Below are 22,359 nucleotides of genomic sequence, written 5' to 3' on the forward strand. Positions count from 1 at the left end.
ACTATAAGTGGGTTAAGAGATTATACATTCTCCAAGTTAGGAGGTAAAAGTAAAGATGATGATGATGAATGTAGCTCCAAAAGATGAAGCCTCAAGTTGTAATACCCCAAAATTTTTGCACCAACACCCTTGTACTTGGTTAGGATTTTAATTAAACACTTGAAATGAGCTTCCAAAAACTCAAGAACACTCTCTTTTTTCTCTAAAAATTTCGGCCAAAATGGGTGAAGAAAGAAGAGAGAGTTTGCAAGTTACTTGATATGTTTAATGTGTGTGCAGGTGTGCATTCAAGTGAGTCAAGTACATGCACATGGAGAATGGAAGTAATCTCCCAAGTGACCAATCAAAATGCATGCAAATTTCTTTCTCCCATGCAACTTACTTTGACATAAATTTGAATTTTATAAAAGTAAACTTTTATAAAATAAATTTATAATACTTGCACATTATTTTTATGTATACATTATTTTATAAAACCAATTTATAAAATGTAACATAAAATAATTAATTATTTAACCTATTAATAATTAAATCCTTTTTATATAAATTATTCCATAATTTATATATATACATATCAAGTAATATTATTTTAGAAACCATTTTCTAAAATTCAAGTGTTACATATTTAATCAATATCCAATCGCAAAGATCAAATATGAATAAGGTGTCGGTAAGCTTGTTATTGGGTATGACCCGACTTGGATCAAAACATATTAGCCACATTAATTTAATATGTCTCTCGGGCATACGAAATACCTTCATTGAGAACCTTACCTACGTAATTTACTTGTCTATTACATAATCCGTAAAATAAATAAATTAAAACAAAAGTAGATAAATAAGTAAATATAATTAAAAAATTCTTTTACGTTTATAGATTTTTTTAACTGTTTATAACGTTTTTGTAAGTTTAGTCTGTTTTGTTAAGTTTCATCATTAGTTAATATGATTCATTTGTTAATTTTATAAATCCTTATGTTTCAAACCCCCGATCAAAAACACCACTTTTTACCAGATTTCCAAGAAAGTATAAGAAAAATTTTCAGATTTTGCAGGTTTAATAAGTCGTGCAGGAAACCAGACTTTGCCACTTTCTCGAAACCAAACTTACACGAATGATCTCAACATCTCGATTCGTGATGTTCGTTGTTACAACTCTTCACCAACTCCATGTACGATTCGCATTTATGATCAAGCAATACAGGCGACAACAATTGAATTCTTTAGGCTTGTTGATGGAACCCGTGGAACCATCACATAGAGACACGAATCCTCATTTTCATTATCTTTGCTCTTTCTACAGTCGAAGCACGCGTTATAATTATATTGTTATTTAGCATAAGCAATATAAACAACTTTGGGCACAGTTGAACGTTCAACAAAGCTCTAATCATCAAACGGAAACAAAAGAAATTGAGTTGAAAGAACATATTTTTAAGCTGAATGTTCAAATTAAAGAGTTGTCACAAAACATTTAAGGGAAGAAAAGTCACAATATATCAATAACTAAGGTTCATGTTATCCAAAGTGAATACTAACAATTAACTCATAGTTGGGTTGAGGAAAGCAATAAAGAAATGGAAGCGATAAGAGCAATGGGAGTGGAGGTCAGTCTCCTCCCCGTCTCACCCTTGCGTCTCCAATTTCCCACTCCCCACATCCGTCGCACACCTCCGTTTCACTTGGGTCAGTCCCCCACGCGACGCATGTTACCCATTTTTTTTTATTTTTGCTTTTTTTTTCCAAAGGGATAATTTATTAAATATAATAAAATATTATTTTAACACACTAACTGACATAGGTCACCACTCCCCACTTTTTCTGACTCATCAAGTCACGCCTGACATGCCAAGTGACCTCAGTCACCACTCCCAGTGCTCTAAAGTAAATGAAAGACATAAAATAAATAAACGACATACCTTAACTTCAAAGCATTAAGAGCCTTAACCAAAATAGACTAGAGAGATAAACAGAAAAAATGCACACTAAAAAATGAAAACACAACCTATTTATATAGTGCATAACCTGCTAAAATCATGAAATCTATTCGGCCAGCGGTTGTGGTCCAAATATTCCAGAACATTCAAAATGAAATTGTAGATCTCCCGATACGGACATCTAGATTTTTGAATTATCTCAATCAAATGAAAATTGTAGATCCCCATGCGGACATCTGGACTTTTGAATTATCTCAATCAAATGAAAATTGTAGATCTCCCCGATACGAACATCTAGACTTTTGAATTAACTCAATCGAAGTCCAGATGAAATGAAGGAGTTATGGCTAAACGGTGTAAACACGCAGAATTCCTTGGCATACAAGTAATAGCCAGCCAACGGCTCTTCCTTGTTTATCGAATATCCTCATGACGTGTCATCCTCACAACCGCCGGTCTTCAACATTAAACCGGACTCCTCGACCCAATAATTCGGCCGACGATTTCTTTCATATAAAATCCTTCCCGCCGATGACTAGGTCAACAACCGGTGCCTCTTTTTAAAAGTTAATGAACCATGATTTTTTATTCCATTATCATTCAATATATACAGCAGATCGTATCCTTATAGCTTGGTAAGTCTATAACTTCCAAATCACAATACATGGTAAGATAATAACGTACACAATATATCATAAATATACAAAAGAGTTTGTTAGGATCCGGTTGACTTCTATTAGTGATCGGTTGGGCTGCTCCGATAATGGTTTGAAAAACAGTTATTTTTTGTATTGGTCAAAACTACGCGGGTTAGGCAAGCATGTTTCCAACTATGGGTCAACGTACGACTCGTTTGAACCATTTTTTGTCAATTTTTTTTCTTTCCGTTTTATCCGCTTAAACCATTAGAAATAAAAGATAACAGTTCATATAGACTGATCCGGCAAGTTGGGTGTAACGTTTTAACATGTGTAATGGGTAATTTTTGGTGTTCGAAACGGGCAGATTGGGTTGGTTGACCCAAATCACCATTTTTTACTTTTCATACATTATTAAATATGTTAAGTTTGGAGTAGTGGAGGAAATTGAAAGATTTTTAAAAGGATTTTTGTGGAGTCAAATAGAAAAGTCAATGGGCAAAGCCAAGGTTGCCTGGAAAGATGTATGTACTCCAAAGGATCAAGGTGGGCTTGGTTTAAAACCACTAAAGGAATGGAATGAAATTTTGCTTGTCAAACAAATATGGAGAATTATTACTAAGGATAGTTCTTTATGGAGTGTGTGGGTAAATTTAGTAAAGATAAAAGGTCAAAGTTTTTGGGGATATTGTTCCTAAGCAAAGTGATAGTTGGGGATGGAAGTTTCTACTTGAATTAAGAGGTAAAGTCAAACACCACATTGGGTCAGAAGTGGTCAATGGCAGTACTAAGTTTCATTGGATTACTAATGGAGGTCAACTTGTTCATTATTCTACCCAACAAGTTTGGAAGGATTTAAAAGTAAATAGAAATACTGTGAGTTGGTATGATGTGGTTTGGTTTAAGGGTTTTGACCCAAAACAGGCCTTCATTCTTTGGTTGGCAATTTTAAAAAGACTCAATACTCAGGACAGGATAATGAAGTGGATGCCTGCTCAAGATCTAAGGTGTGTGTTTTGTGGCAGAGAAGCGGATTCTGTAGAGCATTTGTTTTTTAAATGTGAATTTACTGTGAAAATTTGGAGATTTTTGAAGAGTAAACTCTTGTATAGAGGATTGCCTGATGAGTTGCAGGGAATTATTCAAGGTATTGCTTTGTATCCTTTCAAAAGGAATGTTTGGTGTATTCTAAATGGGTGGGTGGTTGAAGCTTGTGTATACTTTGTATGGCAGGAAAGGAATTACAGAAATTTCAGAAAAGAATCAAGATCTATTGATGGATTATGCAGGGTTATTTGCAGTTTTATTCAAAGTAAAATGTTGACTTTTAAGGTCAAACAGTCAAGAGCAGTCAAAATGGTGGAAGATATTTGGGAGATCAAATGGTAGTTGTAGTGGTTATGCATGTGTATCGAGGCTGTTTCTATTGTCTTTGTGTTGTTTTTGTATTTGGGGTTGTGGGTATATCCTGACCTTTTGTATGTTTTGAAAATTAATATATTGTTTTGGTTTGCCGGAATAAAAAAAAAATATGTCAAGTTTGATTACATACTATTAATATATGTGTTTGGCTATCTTATGCCCTAAGGGCACAAGATAAGTATGAATTAGAAGATCTTTAATACTTAATACAGTATTAAGTATGAATTAGAAGATTTTTCGTATTTAAGTTACATTTCGGGTTTCCTTTGACCCATCTGATGCTTCTGAATTCTGAATTCTAACCCATTTTCTTGTAAGCTATTATATATTTTGTTCGGCACGTTTACTGTTTTGTAATAAAACATATCTCAACCAATTAGTGTATAAATAAATCGCCAAATCGGTCCCATAGTTTTGTTTATAAGCACAAAGGTCTCCATTTATCGAGTACTCCGTATTATTTAGTCGAGCTATAGATGTTGTAGCTTGGTTCTTTGTTTCACGTATACGTTTTAGAGGATATTTTGCTAGCTGACCCATCTAACATATTTGACCCGTTCTCACCTTTTGTCAGTATACATTTACTTGCAGACTAAATTTACCAAAAGACCCGAGCGTAAGTGTTATGAGTCATAACTCAGAACAACATTGAAATGTTAACATCAGAAAAAAAAATTCCCAAAATTGGCCTACTTGATTATGAAAGTTATTTCAAACTCACATCATAATTTCAAAGGTTTGCAATTATTTAACAAGTGGTCCAGTTATGGGATCCACAAATCTTAAAATAGATTTGCAAAGCTCACAATGCACTTATTCTATAACAACATATAATATTAATAAATAAAATTATACATATATATTTTTAAAAAAGTCACATCATAAGCCGGCTGACAAAGAAGATGGATTTATGAAGCAGAATTATCCAAAAATAATGTCTCTGATTGGCTCCCAGTATTCCCTCTTCCTGGTGAACTCACATCCAAATACTTGGGGATGTTTGTTAACTTTTTGTCCTTTTAATTTTACTCCATAAAGATTTGAAAACATATGATCTGGGTATCAATCTGTATAATACTCTGTAGTTACATAGTTATACACACTTTATAAAGGAAGAAAAATGTTCTAAATACTATCCAATTCTTGTTAACATTACTAAAATTTATATGTTTATATGATAGTTTATCTAAACATGTTAAAGATGAATTTTTGGAATCTTTTTTTAAGTAAGATCAAACTAGATCAAGAAATTGGATTGGATGATGCTTATCAAACTAATGAAATTTTTTTTAAGGAGTTTGAAGCACATGCAACTAGGGATGACAATGACCACCCGATCCAGTGGATATCCACCCGATCCATCCGCCTCGTGATGGATCTGAATGAACTTAAATGGATATGAATATGAATATGGATGAACCTAAATGAATGTGAATATGCACATGATGACAAGTTTCATCCATGGATATATCTATTTACACCATAAATACATATACAAATATATTACTATAGATATATATTTACGTATTTACTATAACAAATGTATTAACCGTTATATTTACATATTGCGTTCAGCCTTATAATGAAATAACTATTATATGATATAGTACAATAAAACACGCATATATAATAAAATGGAGAGGTCATGGGTTCGATCCTTAGGGATGACGTGATTTTCTTTAAACCAATTGAACACCAATAATGGTGGTATATATTGACCCTATAGGGAGGTTTTACCGGATTCGTTCACGGACCTTTACCCGGACCACTGCCCGAATGGATGTGTTCCCCGGGTACCGTCGATCGGGTTCGGGTTTCCGCCCGAACGTGTGTGTTACATGCAAATGATGAAGGTCGTTGAAATAAATGATCTACTAATGCCAAAAAAATTGCCGTTAAAAAAAAACAATAAAACACGCATATATAACAAAATGAACATACAAATTACATATTCAGTATTTCATACTCTAAGTTTGATAGTAAATTAAACAGATTGTGTTCTATTTTCGACGAAGATTACACATTTTTGTTGATAGATTTTGTATATTTATTTTTTCTATACAACGTTTTTGTTTTCGTTGCATATTATAAAATATTATAACATTTTATTGATATCCAATGGATATCCAGTAACTCGTTTAAATCCATTGGATATGGACATGGATGGATGAAATGAAATTAAATGGATATGGATATGGATACGGATACGATGAACAAAAACTAAATGAATATAAATTTGAATACGGCGTCAACCGATCAATATCCGATGAATTGATATTTCTACGGGCGACACAATGATGACCCAGAACCACCCAACTTACCGGTTTAAATATATTGGCTAAGTTAATAATAAAAAAAGATTCAATCAAAGACCCCACTTAAAATTTTGTACAAGGAAGCCATAATTGTGTTTATATCAGTAATTAGTGCTTCATGCTTCACAGCTAATGACTTGTTATTAATCTTCAATCAACAATGTGCACCTTTCATTGCATATTGCATAATATATACTGTAAGCCATTAATTCCTTTTTTGAAGTGTTCAACTGTAGCAGCACTTGCATATCAATAATGTGATTTTTAATCTTTCTTTATATTCATGTTTTTTTCTTTTTTTCTTTTTTAAGTTCAATGGACACTATATATGTACATTATAGTACTTGAACACTGTTTCAATATCTGCAATAATTAAGTAAACATGAGCTAAATAACCACCATTTTGTATAAACTACAGTAAGCTTTTATAGCTCATCTATATATCATTTTCTACAGCTGTAGAATAAAGTACATCTTTTTTACTCAACTGAGTCATACATACTCAGTATACTTGCATTCTTTCTTGTTCCTAAAACTAATTATATCAACAACTTGGTACATTGCAAGTTTTTCTGTACCTTATATTCATTGCATCCTGCTTTTTTCGCAATAGAAACGCTAATAAAGTTAACTTTCTCTTATCAACTATGCTGTAGTAGTATCAGACCGCTTTAATATTAAAACGGAGTTTGATATTCGTCTTCGTGTACAAATACTCTGCTCGTGTTATTTGTGTAAAACTTATGTGGCTGTCGAAATTCCAGCTCCTAGTACAGATGCAAATGGACTATCTGGTAGATTCGGTCCCTGGTTGCTGCAAGTTTCACCAAATAAACTGTTTAGACAAAAAAAAAAAAAAAAAAAACAGATTTTTTTAAGTTTCATTTTTTTATAAATTTCAAGAAGATATATAAATGTACTTCTCTTGATCATGGTATATGGTATCTATCATCCTAACTCTTTCGTCGTTATCTTGGCCATTGTTGAAAACATCAAACAGCTGACCAAATTGCTCTGCAGATGAGAAATTTATATGCTTTTAAAGACCTATAAGATAATTTATATAAAATATAAAATGTTCAAAGACTCAAACTTTTGTATCTATAGCTTCTAACCTTCTGATATCCGCAACTCTTCAAGTGAGTACCCAAAACACAACTGGTTCTTGGGTCTTGATGATAACTCGAGTGATGTCAAATTATCACAAATTCTAGACACTGAATCAACGTTGAAAAAGAAAAACGTTACCTGAATATAAGTTCATAATTACCATACCGTAAAAGGTTAAAACTTTTTGCATATGTGATGTGTTTCGACCTGATTCAGCATCAAGACTGTTAGCACCATTGTACATGTTATACCTAAATTTGTCCACAACTTTCCTGCAGAAACAGACATAAGCTTTAATATTAAGGCCAAGATATAACAAGTATGATAACCAAACTTACTTATCTTCCCTTGACTTTTCGCGATACGGTTTGACCAAAATTCGTGCACCGCACACAAAATGCGGGTTGCCTTTGTTCAAAATCTCCTTAACTGTCTCCCCGAAAGCAAACGTTACAAAACCAAACATTCTTTTTTGTTGACATGGTATCCTCACATCATTAACAGGCCCAAATTTTCTATAAACAATAAAAAAAATTAACAATCAGTACTTATGTAACGAAAAAAACACATAAAGTTTTGATTTTTACGAAACCCTTTACTTGAAATAGTTCGAAACATCTTGCTCTGTGAAAGTACTTTCAGCCGGGAACGTTAGATATATCTGCTTAGAACCCGCAACTATACCTCCTTGTTCATATTTATCTCCGTTGTAATCCATATATTTAGTGACATCATCTGTTAAAATAACTGAATGTTGCCCGTGCGGCCTATCAATTAATGTTATTCGCTTGAGCCGTGCGAGAAGCTTGGTCAAACTATAACCCGCTTTCCCATGTCGTTGACTTTCGGTCAAATACCCTTCGGCTTGAAGCGTTTTCCCAAACATTTGGTAATACAACATAGGTAACGACGCGATAGAAACAGGGAGCCCTCTTCTAGATTTCAATAGTTGAGTGAGTTCCATCTCTAGTTTTCGGAGGGACCAAAGTGAAAAGACGTTATCGTCCTCGATAAAACCTACCGGGCTAAATATCTCATTACCATGAGAATATTTACAACTATTTCCATGCCTACAACCACCTTTCATGAAGTAATGACAAATCTTGATTCTAGGACTCGATGTAGGTTCAGAGTAACAATAACTGTTAACAAAATTCGACCCGTTTGCAGGATCCATATGATCATCTAATGACAAGAATTGAAGTTGGTTTTGAAAGTGGTAATTATCAGGAAACGAAGCTGGATAAACGGTTAAAGGTGTAAACTTTGTGGGCCCCGAAGGTGGAATTGGGATCGAAACTGTTGAATTGAAGTGAAATTTGGCTTCATTGATTAAAGATTGGATTAAATTATCAGGGCCAAAAGCTAATCTTATCATCTCTTTTTCACCATGATCTTGTAACATGAGATAACCAATAATCTTGGACACCTTTTCGGGTTCTAGTTTCTGGATCCTATCGTATACAATTTTTGTAGATTCTGAGAAGTCCATATTTTGCTGATATTATTATGTTGTAACCTATATATGAATCAAGAATCAAATGTTAGCTGCATCCAATACAAGAAAAAGAATATATAAACAAGTTAGAATACTTTAAAGTTAAACCAGAAATAGCAACAATACCAGACACTAACTTTATATCAAAAATATGTTCAATTTCAATCAGCTGAATTTGGGCTAGCCCCTTTTTGTACTGCAGAGTACAAAACTGGAACCTCTCAAATCCAGATAAATGTACAACATTGAATGCTTTGTGTACAAGTCACATCAGCACAATTTCTATGGATTTGAGAATTGGGAAAAGTAGTTATCTGAACTAGGAACAAGAAAGAAGGCATACTCAATATCATAAATATGACTAAAAAATATACTATAAAAATGTAGAAATTAAAGTACAACTGTAGAGATTTGGGTTGATGACTAATGTGTGCTCTTTAGTGCTTTTCAACAAACAATTGATGTGTGAATTTATGTTCAAGCATGAAAATTGACAACTCAATAATGATAAAGAAAGAACACAAGTTGGATATGACTAAATATTCATACAAATTTCCCATCTTTATTTGCAGAAACAATCTGGGTCAACACTTGCATAAACTTGAAGCATGCAAACTTAAAATATTTTGGTTAACAGTATAAAATAAAATTCACCAAAGTAACAAAAATATATAATAAACAATTCTTTAAAATTTATCAAAGAAAGTTAGCTCAAGTTGTTACACTAAATCAAAGAACCCATATCAAAGTTCAAACCTTTTTACTCCACAAACAAGTGCGGAACAAGAAAAGAGTCATTATTTCTGTTGTGAAAAAAAAAAAAAAAAAAAAAAAAAAAAAAAAATTTTAAGCAAATGTTTATAAGATACTGACCAAATCTATGAAGCTTGTGAACAAAGAACAAGGTCAGAACAAAGTACTCATGTCCTCAAAAACTCCTTATAGTATGATATAAGTACATCATTTTCTCTTGCTCTTGTTGTTGTTGCTAATATTTTTATTAAAAATCAATATTTAATTTCTATTTTTTATATAAATAAAAAGAAACTATGTATAAACTATGCACTCAATTTTCCGCACAAACGACACTAATCTTACAAAAATAACGAAAATGACAGAAAACGTGCCCTTTTGTTTTTATTCGAAGACTTCCGTAGGAGTAACAAATAAACTTCAATATAAAAATAGGATTTTTACGGAGTATTTATTACTATAATGATTAACTAAATCACGAGAGTTTTTTTTAAACGAAACAATTTAATGATATGTTTTAGGTATTAAGTGAATGTAGATGCTAAAATCATTTATTTTAATCGCCCGTTTAACTAAGAAAAATTGTCGTTGTTTTTACAAATATATAGAGACATGTATTTTCGCATACATATTTAATGTAATTAAATTCGTAAAAAGAATCCAAATTTGAATATTAATAATAAAATAATAATTATAATTATAATTTTATATTAAAAGTAAATAATAATAATAAAGTTCGCTCAAAGTTGAGTATTTATATCTTTAATAATACTAATAATTATTAGTAATAATAAATGTCTTTTAAATTTTTTAAAAAAAAAATTAAAATACAATTATTATATAAAAGTTTTACAATATGCTTTAAAATTTGGGTGTTGAATAGAAGATTTTACAATTTATGAGAGATTAATATTTCCTTTTATAAAAGATTTCGTATTATTTTTTAATTAAATTAATATAAAATTATGACATCATTATTAAAAAAATTAAAGGGAAATTAGCTTAATGATGACATCATCATTTTAGAACTTTATATGACTATATAGATGATGTAATTAAAAGTTTGACATAATTGACGAAACATGTGATTTGTACTAAATTGCTAGTTTAGTCCCTAGGAATTTTTTTTTATGTGGATGGTTCTCATGCTATGTAAAATTGTTGATAGTCCCCTCTGGCTGATGGATGTTAAATATTCTCGTTAAATCTAATCATGTGCAATGCATCGAGGCCTTTGAGAGTAAATTCATAATTTCTACAATTTTCACCCATTTTCCTTCTCCTTCTTTATACCCTTTTATTCTCCTTTTTGGTTATTTAAACATAAACATAAAAGCCATATGCAATTCTTTAACTCTAAATTCATGTTACAAAATCAAAATTAAAATCAAACTCTCTAATCATGAAGTAAAGAAGAACGGGTAGAGGATGAAAAAGAGAAGCAAAAAGACACATTTACACTAACTTGCATTGCACATTATTAGATTTAACGACTAAATTAAATATATGTTAAAAGCAGGGACTATTCCAGCGACTTTGACAAACCACAAGGACTATATCAGTAAAAGAATTCTAGGGACTAAACCAGCACTTTAGTACAAATTACATTGACTATTTCAACAATTGTGTCTAAAATTTTTGATACAAGGACAAGTGAATTGAAGAAAAAAAAAATTACACGCGATTTGAATGAGTTTTACCATGTTAACTCATTATTTATCACTTGAAATATGAATCCTTTTCTGTTATATTTGATAGCTCTTTAAATCAGTTAAAAATAACACTTTCCTTCGACGAAAAACTGATGCATAGATCTACAACTTGTATTATCCTAGCATGTCATGATTTATTTCCTTTTGTTTACCTTTGTACTAGAACCACAAAATGTATTCCGTTTTAGTTTTTAATTAAGTTTTTATTGGCCTTTCAAAAAAAAAAACTTGTATGGAAATCCAATCTCATGATCACTAACAGTCGGGCAATAATAACTGCATAAATACATAAAGCACTAAAAATATTATTGAAACAAATAGAAAAAAAATATAAATAAAGAAAGTAAAATGGAAAGTGAGGCTCAGACACGTGTATATATATTTAAGCAAGAGTACATGAAGAGCATCTACTGCTACCTATAAGTTATCCCGCCAAGATACATAGTCATGTTTTCTTATTGCTCAATCAAGGTCCCACATAATCATCATCACAACCTTTCATTTTATTAATTATTAGAATAACAAACTTTGAACCACAAAGTTGTTAATCATGGCACACAATACAGTTTTTTTTTTTTAATCACATAACCAAAGTCAAGTTTGGATATATATGTAGTTCCGGGAGAGATTCCATGAATCATAATGGTTGTTACCTATAGATTGTCATGCCAAAGTATGATTCGTCTTTTGCATTGCAAAATACATCGGTAGGTGAAAAGGATGAAAATACCCTTTAAGCAATAAAAAATGGCGTGAACAGTATTCACATAGATTCAAGTGATACAATTATAATATAATAAATAGGGGAAATGACATATTTCTCCAAGATGAATTAGATTATTGAAAGAAAACAGAAATTGAAACAGGAAAAAGGCTCAGATGTATGTATGAAATCAAGCAGAGAAACATGAATTGTTATGGCTGTAACATGTAGGTTACTCTGCCAATATACAAATTCATTTTTTTCTGCTGCTCAACCCAACTTACACATATTCATCATCACAAACTCTTTCTTAACCTTCTTTACATACACCTCGTATCAGAGTTGTAAAAAAATCATACATTTACTTAAGTCGTCTAGAAGAAGAGACGTTACCATGTCAAAGGACTACAACCACATTCCAAGGAGAGGTTGCAATGTCCAAAGGCAACAACAAAACTTCTCATGGTGAACAAAAGTTGGTCGACAAAACCAACGTTTTGCATCCTAAATAATTGAAATGAACCTACTTTTGGTACAATAAATCAAAATTTTAGATGTCTGATTCTAGCACAAAATAAATCGAAGAAACGTGTTGCTCAAATAAAGTTCCAATCACATATCATCAATTCTAAAATAAAGCACCGAAATAATTCCTAGTGACAACCATAGCAATTGTGATTGATGTATTTTGACAATCATTTAATAATTTCTAATGACAACAGTAGCAACATCATGAAGGAATGCAGAACATACCATGGCTATAAATAGTAGTTAAAACAGTTATCACAATATCACATTAAGACACCATAACTACAACAAAATCAAACGCGGGCATATTTAACAATTAAGCGAAAGGCATCATAAAAAAGCGCAACACACAATATGTAAACTAATCAATAAATAAAAACTTAAGTAAATTAACAAATACTTACGGAGGTGTATTATAACGACAATACGCAAGCCAACAAAACACGAAGACCTCTGCCGAAGTGACAGTCATGGCGGCAAAAATAACACTTTCCAGTGGCATATTTACGGCTGCAACCGGCTAAAAAGGATAAATCAAAGGGTTCAAACCCTAATTAATCGGATAATCGAAGAACTAATTGTGTAGGTCAGCCGCAACCACCGAACCAGCGAAAAACTTTTTAGGTCCAAATCATACGCTTATAAAGACAACAAAAGAGGTGTAATAAAAACCCTAAAAGGACGGTCATACATAAAGAGGCAAGAAACGATATTCGGTGGCTCAACAAAATCCCAAGCAAACGGTGGTGGTGATGGTGTTGTGCAACGATACATCTTTTACCCTCTAAATTTATATATGATTCAAACACTACAATTAAGCACACACAACTAACGATCACTTAGAACCCAGTTATTATAGCACTTCAATGTAAGTATTCTTATCAAGTTCGTCCCAAGAAATCGGTGTAAGTTGAATATTTGAAACTATCAATTGTCCTTGGGTTTGTTTGATTGGGGGGGAGGTTTGATTGATTAGATTAACAACTAAAACTTGCACAGTTAAACAAACTTAAACTTAACGAGTAAACTAGTAGCAAATAACAAGTAACAAAATATTAAGACTTAAATCAAATTAACTAAGAAGTGTTCACTTATCTAATCCTCTCTATGCCTGGATTGCCCCGTTTTGCCTATTTTGCTATCTCATTAGTTGTTGAACTAGTAAATGTTTAGCATCACTACCAAACCTTAAATCAAATAACACTCCGCGAATTCACATAAGCATTGTATTCTAAGCTCAAGTTAATCATGATTTGGTTATTGAGATTATGCTTGGGTTGAAATCACTTAAAACCCCTAATTATCGAAATCACTTAAGATAATCGGCACTACTATGTTGACTAAAGGCTAGTTGAAAACCAACCTAGATCAAGAACACAATCACTTGAAATTTTTAATCTAGTTGTCTAGATCACTCAAGGTGTTGAAGCACACATTGATTCACTTCTCAAATCACTAAGAGAGCTACTCAGCATATGTAACCAAAGTAAAGCGTAAAACAAACTCATAGCAATGAATCTTTAGCTAACACAATAACACATGATCATGTAATTCATTCAAACAACATTATTCAATTGATTTTGGGACAAACACTAGAATTAGAGATTCATAGATGAGCAAACACAAGAGATTTAGCCAATCATGGCTAAGATCAAACTAATAATAATCATAGAAACATAAACAATCATCATCTTAAAGTTATTACAAGTAATTAATGCAAAGTAAATGAAGAAAAGTGGAGATTACAACCCAAAATGTAAATGATGAAGATCTAGAGTAAATCTAAGATGAATCTTGAGCTAGCTTCCTTGAATCCACATTTAAACACCAATGGATGATGAAATTAGGGCTTTGTAGGTTAAATTCGGAGTTGTGTCTCTAAAGATACATATGAAAAATAACCTAATCTTGTTCCTTTTATAGTGCTGAAAATCTGGGCTGAAACAGCGACTGAAGCGCCGCTTTTGACCAAGGAGCGGCGCTTTTGGCTTAAGTGAGGAGCGGCGCTTTTGATCAGGAACGCCGCTTTTGGCAACATTCAGGGGTGGCGCTTTTGCTTTAGGAGTGCCGCTTTTGGCTGGATAGGAGCGGCGCTTTTGGCTGCAGGAATGATGTTTCTGACCACTGATGGAAAATGGAGCCAAAACATGCATAAGAACATTGCTTTTGATGTAGGTGTGGCGCTTTTGCTCCACAGGAGCGGCGCTCTTAGTTGAGGAGCGGTGCTTTTGATACTGAATTCTGCACTTGTCATTTCCTTAGCCACTTTTGATCAAGATTTGGTCAATTTTACACCAAATCAAGTCCTTAGTCCACAAATTACCATTTAGCTCAATAACACACAAAATAGGCCCAAGATCATCAAAAACCGAACAAAGGTGTAGTGACCCGAACTTTTCCATGTTTATATATATATTAAATGAAATTGTTATTTACATGATTAAGTGTTTCCAACATGTTAAGCAATCAAACTTGTTAAGACTTGATTAATTGAAATAGGTTTCATATAGACAATTGACCACCCAAGTTGACCGGTGATTCACGAACGTTAAAACTTGTAAAAACTATACGATGACATATATATGGTTATATATATAGTTAACATGATTTTATTATAAGTATGTATCTCATTAGGTATTTTAACAATGAGTTATATACATAAAAATGAGACTATTAATTTAAGAAACTCGAAAACGATATATATAACGATTATCGTTATAACAACGTCTTACTAGGTACATATGAATCATATTAAGATATTGATACACTTGGTTAATTATGTTAAATGATAAGTAAATATATTATTAAGTGTATTAACAATGAAATACATATGTAAAAATAAGACTACTAACTTAATGATTTCGAAACGAGACATATATGTAACGATTATCGTTGTAACGACATTTAACTGTATATACATCATACTAAGATATATTATATATCATAATATCATGATAATATAACAATTTAACATCTCATTTGTTATAATAAACAATGGGTTAACAACATTCAACAAGATCGTTAACCTAAAGGTTTCAAAACAACATTTACATGTAACGACTAACGATGACTTAACGACTAAGTTAAAATGTATATACATGTAGTGTTTTAATATGTATTCATACACTTTTGAAAGACTTCAAGACACTTATCAAAATACTTCTACTTAACAAAAATGCTTACAATTACATCCTCGTTCAGTTTCATCAACAATTCTACTCGTATGCACCCGTATTCGTACTCGTACAATACACAGCTTTTAGATGTATGTACTATTGGTATATACACTCTAATGATCAGCTCTTAGCAGCCCATGTGAGTCACCTAACATATGTGGGAACAATCATTTGGCAACTAGCATGAAATATCTCATAAAATTACTAAAATATGAGTAATCATTCATGACTTATTTACATGAAAACAAAATTACATATCCTTTATATCTAATCCATACACCAACGACAAAAAACACCTACAAACACTTTCATTCTTCAATTTTCTTCATCTAATTGATCTCTCTCAAGTTCTATCTTCAAGTTCTAAGTGTTCTTCATAAATTCCAAAAGTTCTAGTTTCATAAAATCAAGAATACTTCCAAGATTGCAAGTTTACTTCCAAGTTTTCTAAATCCATTCCAAGTAATCATCCAAGATCAAGAAACCTTTGTTACTTACAGTAGGTTATCTTTCTAATATAAGGTAATAATCATATTCAAACTTTAATTCAATTTCTATAACTATAACAATCTTATTTCGAGTGGAAATCTTACTTGAAATTGTTTTCGTGTCATGATTCTGCTTCAAGAACTTTCAAGCCATCCAAGGATCCTTTGAAGCTAGATCTATTTTTCTCATTTCCAGTAGGTTTATCCAAGGAACTTGAGGTAGTAATGATGTTCATAACATCATTCGATTCATACATATAAAGCTATCTTATTCTAAGGTTTAAACTTGTAATCACTAGAACATAGTTTAGTTAATTCTAAACTTGTTCGCAAACAAAAGTTAATCCTTCTAACTTGACTTTTAAAATCAACTAAACGAATGTTCTATATCTATATGATATGATAACTTAATGATTTAAAACCTGGAGACACGAAAAACACCGTAAAACTGGATTTACGCCGTCGTAGTAACACCGCGGGCTGTTTTGGGTTAGTTAATTAAAAACTATGATAAACTTTGATTTAAAAGTTGTTATTCTGATAAAATGATTTTTATTATGAACATGAAACTATATCCAAAAATTATGGTTAAACTCAAAGTGGAAGTATGTTTTCTAAAATGGTCATCTAGACGTCGTTCTTTCGACTGAAATGACTACCTTTACAAAAATGACTTGTAACTTATTTTTTCGACTATAAACCTATAATTTTTATGTTTAGATTCATAAAATAGAGTTCAATATGAAACCATAGCAATTTGATTCACTCAAAACGGATTTAAAATGAAGAAGTTATGGGTAAAACAAGATTGGATAATTTTTCTCATTTTAGCTACGTGAAAATTGGTAACAAATCTATTCCAACCATAACTTAATCAACTTGTATTGTATATTATGTAATCTTGAGATACCATAGACACGTATACAATGTTTCGACCTATCATGTCGACACATCTATGTATATTTTGGAACAACCATAGACACTCTATATGTGAATGTTGGAGTTAGCTATACAGGGTTGAGGTTGATTCCAAAATATATATAGTTTGAGTTGTGATCAATACTGAGATACGTATACACTGGGTCGTGGATTGATTCAAGATAATATTTATCGATTTATTTCTGTACATCTAACTGTGGACAACTAGTTGTAGGTTACTAACGAGGACAGCTGACTTAATAAACTTAAAACATCAAAATATATTAAAAGTGTTGTAAATATATTTTGAACATACTTTGATATATATGTATATATTGTTATAGGTTCGTGAATCAACCAGTGGCCAAGTCTTACTTCCCGACGAAGTAAAAATCTGTGAAAGTGAGTTATAGTCCCACTTTTAAAATCTAATATTTTTGGGATGAGAATACATGCAGGTTTTATAAATGATTTACAAAATAGACACAAGTACGTGAAACTACATTCTATGGTTGAATTATCGAAATCGAATATGCCCCTTTTTATTAAGTCTGGTAATCTAAGAATTAGGGAACAGACACCCTAATTGACGCGAATTCTAAAGATAGATCTACTGGGCCTAACAAACCCCATCCAAAGTACCGGATGCTTTAGTACTTCGAAATTTATATCAAATCCGAAGGGTGTCCCGGAATGATGGGGATATTCTTATATATGCATCTTGTTAATGTCGGTTACCAGGTGTTCACCATATGAATGATTTTTATCTCTATGTATGGGATGTGTATTGAAATATGAAATCTTGTGGTCTATTGTTATGATTTGATATATATAGGTTAAACCTATAACTCACCAACATTTTTGTTGACGTTTAAAGCATGTTTATTCTCAGGTGAATACTAAGAGCTTCCGCTGTTGCATACTAAAATAAGGATAAGATTTGGAGTCCATGTTTGTATGATATTGTGTAAAAACTGCATTCAAGAAACTGATTTCGATGTAACATATTTGTATTGTAAACCATTATGTAATGGTCGTGTGTAAACATTATATTTTAGATTATCATTATTTGATAATCTACGTAAAGCTTTTTAAACCTTTATTTTTGAAATAAAGGTTATGGTTTATTTTAAAAATGAATGTAGTCTTTGAAAAACGTCTCATATAGAGGTCAAAACCTCGCAACGAAATCAATTAATATGGAACGTTTTTAATCAATAAGAACGGGACATTTCAGTTGGTATCCGAGCGTTGGTCTTAGAGAACCAGAAAATTTGCATTAGTGTGTCTTATCGAGTTTGTTAGGATGCATTAGTGTGTCTGGACTTCGACCGTGTTTTCTTTAAAAATGATTGCTTAACATTTTTGTTGGAAACTATATATTATTAACATGTATATATTATGTGATATATTAATCTCTTAACATGTTTGATATTGTGTGATAGATGTCTACCTGTAGCACAAATCTCATTGACTCACCTAATAATAACGAAGAGTCGAATATATATTGGACTGATTCACAAGTTCCCGAAGAAGAACCGAAAGAAGAATCAGAACCGGAAGAAGAATCAGAACCGGAGGAGGAAATAGAACCGGTGGGGGAAATAATAAAACGGTTAAGTAAAAGAAAATCCTCAACCAACCGACCAAGTTTAATTATGGTCAATGGTATAGTGACCCGAACTTTTCCATGTTTATATATATTAATTGAGATTGATATTTACATGATTAAATGTTTCCAACATGTTAAGCAATCAAACTTGTTAAGACTTGATTAATTGAAATATGTTTCATATAGACAATTGACCACCCAAGTTGACCGGTGATTTACGAACGTTAAAACTTGTAAAAACTATATGATGACATATATATGGATATATATATAGTTAACATGATACTATGATAAGTAAACATATCATTAAGTATATTAACAATGAACTACATATGTAAAAACAAGACTACTAACTTAATGATTTTTAAACGAGACATATATGTAACGATTATCGTTGTAAAGACATTTAATGTATATATATCATATTAAGAGATATTCATACATGATAATATCATGATAATATAATAATTTAAAATCTCATTTGATATTATAAACATTGGGTTAACAACATTTAACAAGATCGTTAACCTAAAGGTTTCAAAACAACACTTACATGTAACGACTAACGATGACTTAACGACTCAGTTAAAATGTATATACATGTAGTGTTTTAATATGTATTTATACACTTTTGAAAGACTTCAATACACTTATCAAAATACTTCTACTTAACAAAAATGCTTACAATTACATCCTCGTTCAGTTTCATCAACAATTCTACTCGTATGCACCCGTATTCGTACTCGTACAATACACAGCTTTTAGATGTATGTACTATTGGTATATACACTCCAATGATCAGCTCTTAGCAGCCCATGTGAGTCACCTAACATATGTGGGAACCATCATTTGACAACTAGCATGAAATATCTCATAAAATTACTAAAATATGAGTAATCATTCATGACTTATTTACATGAAAACAAAATTACATATCCTTTATATCTAATCCATACACCAACGACCAAAAACACCTCCAAACACTTTCATTCTTCAATTTTCTTCATCTAATTGATCTCTCTCAAGTTCTATCTTCAAGTTCTAAGTGTTCTTCATATATTCTATAAGTTCTAGTTACATAAAATCAAGAATACTTTCAAGTTTGCTAGCTCACTTCCAATCTTGTAAGGTGATCATCCAACCTCAAGAAATCTTTGTTTCTTACAGTAGGTTATTATTCTAATACAAGGTAATAATCATATTCAAACTTTGGTTCAATTTCTATAACTATAACAATCTTATTTCAAGTGATGATCTTACTTGAACTTGTTTTCGTGTCATGATTCTGCTTCAAGAACTTCGAGCCATCCAAGGATCCGTTGAAGCTAGATCCATTTTTCTCTTTTCCAGTAGGTTTATCCAAGGAACTTAAGGTAGTAATGATGTTCATAACATCATTCGATTCATACATATAAAGTTATCTTATTCGAAGGTTTAAACTTGTAATCACTAGAACATAGTTTAGTTAATTCTAAACTTGTTCGCAAACAAAAGTTAATCCTTCCAACTTGACTTTTAAAATCAACTAAACGAATGTTCTATATCTATATGATATGCTAACTTAATGATTTAAAACCTGGAGACACGAAAAACACCGTAAAACTGGATTTACGCCGTCGTAGTAACACCGCGGGCTGTTTTGGGTTAGTTAATTAAAAACTATGATAAACTTTGATTTAAAAGTTGTTATTCTGATAAAATGATTTTTATTATGAACATGAAACTATATCCAAAAATTATGGTTAAACTCAAAGTGGAAGTATGTTTTCTAAAATGGTCATCTAGACGTCGTTCTTTCGACTGAAATGACTACCTTTACAAAAACGACTTGTAACTTATTTTTCCGACTATAAACCTATACTTTTTCTGTTTAGATTCATAAAATAGAGTTCAATATGAAACCATAGCAATTTGATTCACTCAAAACGGATTTAAAATGAAGAAGTTATGGGTAAAACAAGATTGGATAATTTTTCTCATTTTAGCTACGTGAAAATTGGTAACAAATCTATTCCAACCATAACTTAATCAACTTGTATTGTATATTATGTAATCTTGAGATACCATAGACACGTATACAATGTTTCGACCTATCATGTCGACACATCTATATATATTTCGGAACAACCATAGACACTCTATATGTGAATGTTGGAGTTAGCTATACAGGGTTGAGGTTGATTCCAAAATATATATAGTTTGAGTTGTGATCAATACTGAGATACGTATACACTGGGTCGTGGATTGATTCAAGATAATATTTATCGATTTATTTCTGTACATCTAACTGTGGACAACTAGTTGTAGGTTACTAACGAGGACAGATGACTTAATAAACTTAAAACATCAAAATATATTAAAAGTGTTGTAAATATATTTTGAACATACTTTGATATATATGTATATATTGTTATAGGTTCATGAATCAACCAGTGGCCAAGTCTTACTTCCCGACGAAGTAAAAATCTGTGAAAGTGAGTTATAGTCCCACTTTTAAAATCTAATATTTTTGGGATGAGAATACATGCAGGTTTTATAAATGATTTACAAAATAGACACAAGTACGTGAAACTACATTCTATGGTTGAATTATCGAAATCGAATATGCCCCTTTTTATTAAGTCTGGTAATCTAAGAATTAGCGAACAGACACCCTAATTGACGCGAATCCTAAAGATAGATCTATTGGGCCTAACAAACCTCATCCAAAGTACCGGATGCTTTAGTACTTCGAAATTTATATCATATCCGAAGGGTGTCCCGGAATGATGGGGATATTCTTATATATGCATCTTGTTAATGTCGCTTACCAGGTGTTCACCATATGAATGATTTTTATCTCTATGTATGGGATGTGTATTGAAATATGAAATCTTGTGGTCTATTATTATGATTTGATATATATAGGTTAAACCTATAACTCACCAACATTTTTGTTGACGTTTTAAGCATGTTTATTCTCAGGTGATTATTAAGAGCTTCCGCTGTCGTATACTTAAATAAGGACGAGATTTGGAGTCCATGCTTGTATGATATTGTGTAAAAACTGCATTCAAGAAACTTATTTTGTTGTAACATATTTGTATTGTAAACCATTATGTAATGGTCGTGTGTAAACAGGATATTTTAGATTATCATTATTTGATAATCTACGTAAAGCTTTTTAAACCTTTATTGATGAAATAAAGGTTATGGTTTGTTTTAAAATGAATGCAGTCTTTGAAAAACGTCTCATATAGAGGTCAAAACCTCGCAACGAAATCAATTAATATGGAACGTTTTTAATCAATAAGAACGGGACATTTCAGTTGGTATCCGAGCGTTGGTCTTAGAGAACCAGAATTTTGCATTAGTGTGTCTTATCGAGTTTGTTAGGATGCATTAGTGAGTCTGGACTTCGACCGTGTTTACTTAAAAAATGATTGCTTAACAAATTTTGTTGGAAACTATATATTTTTAACATGTGAATATTATGTGATATATTAATCTCTTAACGCGTTTGATATTATGTGGTAGATGTCTACCTCTAGAACAAGTCCCATTGACTCA

At 31.7% G+C, this 22,359-nt stretch overlaps 2 protein-coding genes across 3 annotated transcripts; one reads left to right on the plus strand and one right to left on the minus strand.

Moving 5' to 3' along the window:
• The first annotated feature begins 1,577 nt into the window (after positions 1–1,577).
• LOC139901487 (uncharacterized) lies at positions 1,578–3,964 on the plus strand. Its single transcript, XM_071884196.1, has 2 exons — positions 1,578–1,607; positions 3,245–3,964. The coding sequence occupies exons 1-2, from the start codon at positions 1,578–1,580 to the stop codon at positions 3,962–3,964; spliced, it is 750 nt and encodes a 249-aa protein (XP_071740297.1).
• Positions 3,965–6,713: 2,749 nt separating this feature from the next.
• Positions 6,714–13,317, minus strand: LOC139897896 (zinc finger CCCH domain-containing protein 18-like). Of its 2 annotated transcripts, none has more exons than XM_071880609.1 (7): positions 13,021–13,317; positions 8,022–8,941; positions 7,761–7,937; positions 7,630–7,694; positions 7,428–7,529; positions 7,233–7,326; positions 6,714–7,126 (listed from the first exon to the last, which is right to left on the minus strand). In XM_071880609.1, the coding sequence occupies exons 2-7, from the start codon at positions 8,912–8,914 to the stop codon at positions 7,054–7,056; spliced, it is 1,404 nt and encodes a 467-aa protein (XP_071736710.1). In that variant the 5' UTR covers positions 8,915–8,941; positions 13,021–13,317; the 3' UTR covers positions 6,714–7,053. The 2 variants fall into 2 exon arrangements, with proteins under 2 accessions (XP_071736710.1, XP_071736709.1); XM_071880608.1 differs by lacking the exon at positions 13,021–13,317 and adding an exon at positions 9,794–9,926.
• Between the last annotated feature and the right edge of the window lie 9,042 nt (positions 13,318–22,359).

The sequence above is a fragment of the Rutidosis leptorrhynchoides genome, chromosome 3 (genome assembly GCF_046630445.1).
Source record: "Rutidosis leptorrhynchoides isolate AG116_Rl617_1_P2 chromosome 3, CSIRO_AGI_Rlap_v1, whole genome shotgun sequence".
Taxonomy (NCBI): domain Eukaryota; kingdom Viridiplantae; phylum Streptophyta; class Magnoliopsida; order Asterales; family Asteraceae; genus Rutidosis; species Rutidosis leptorrhynchoides.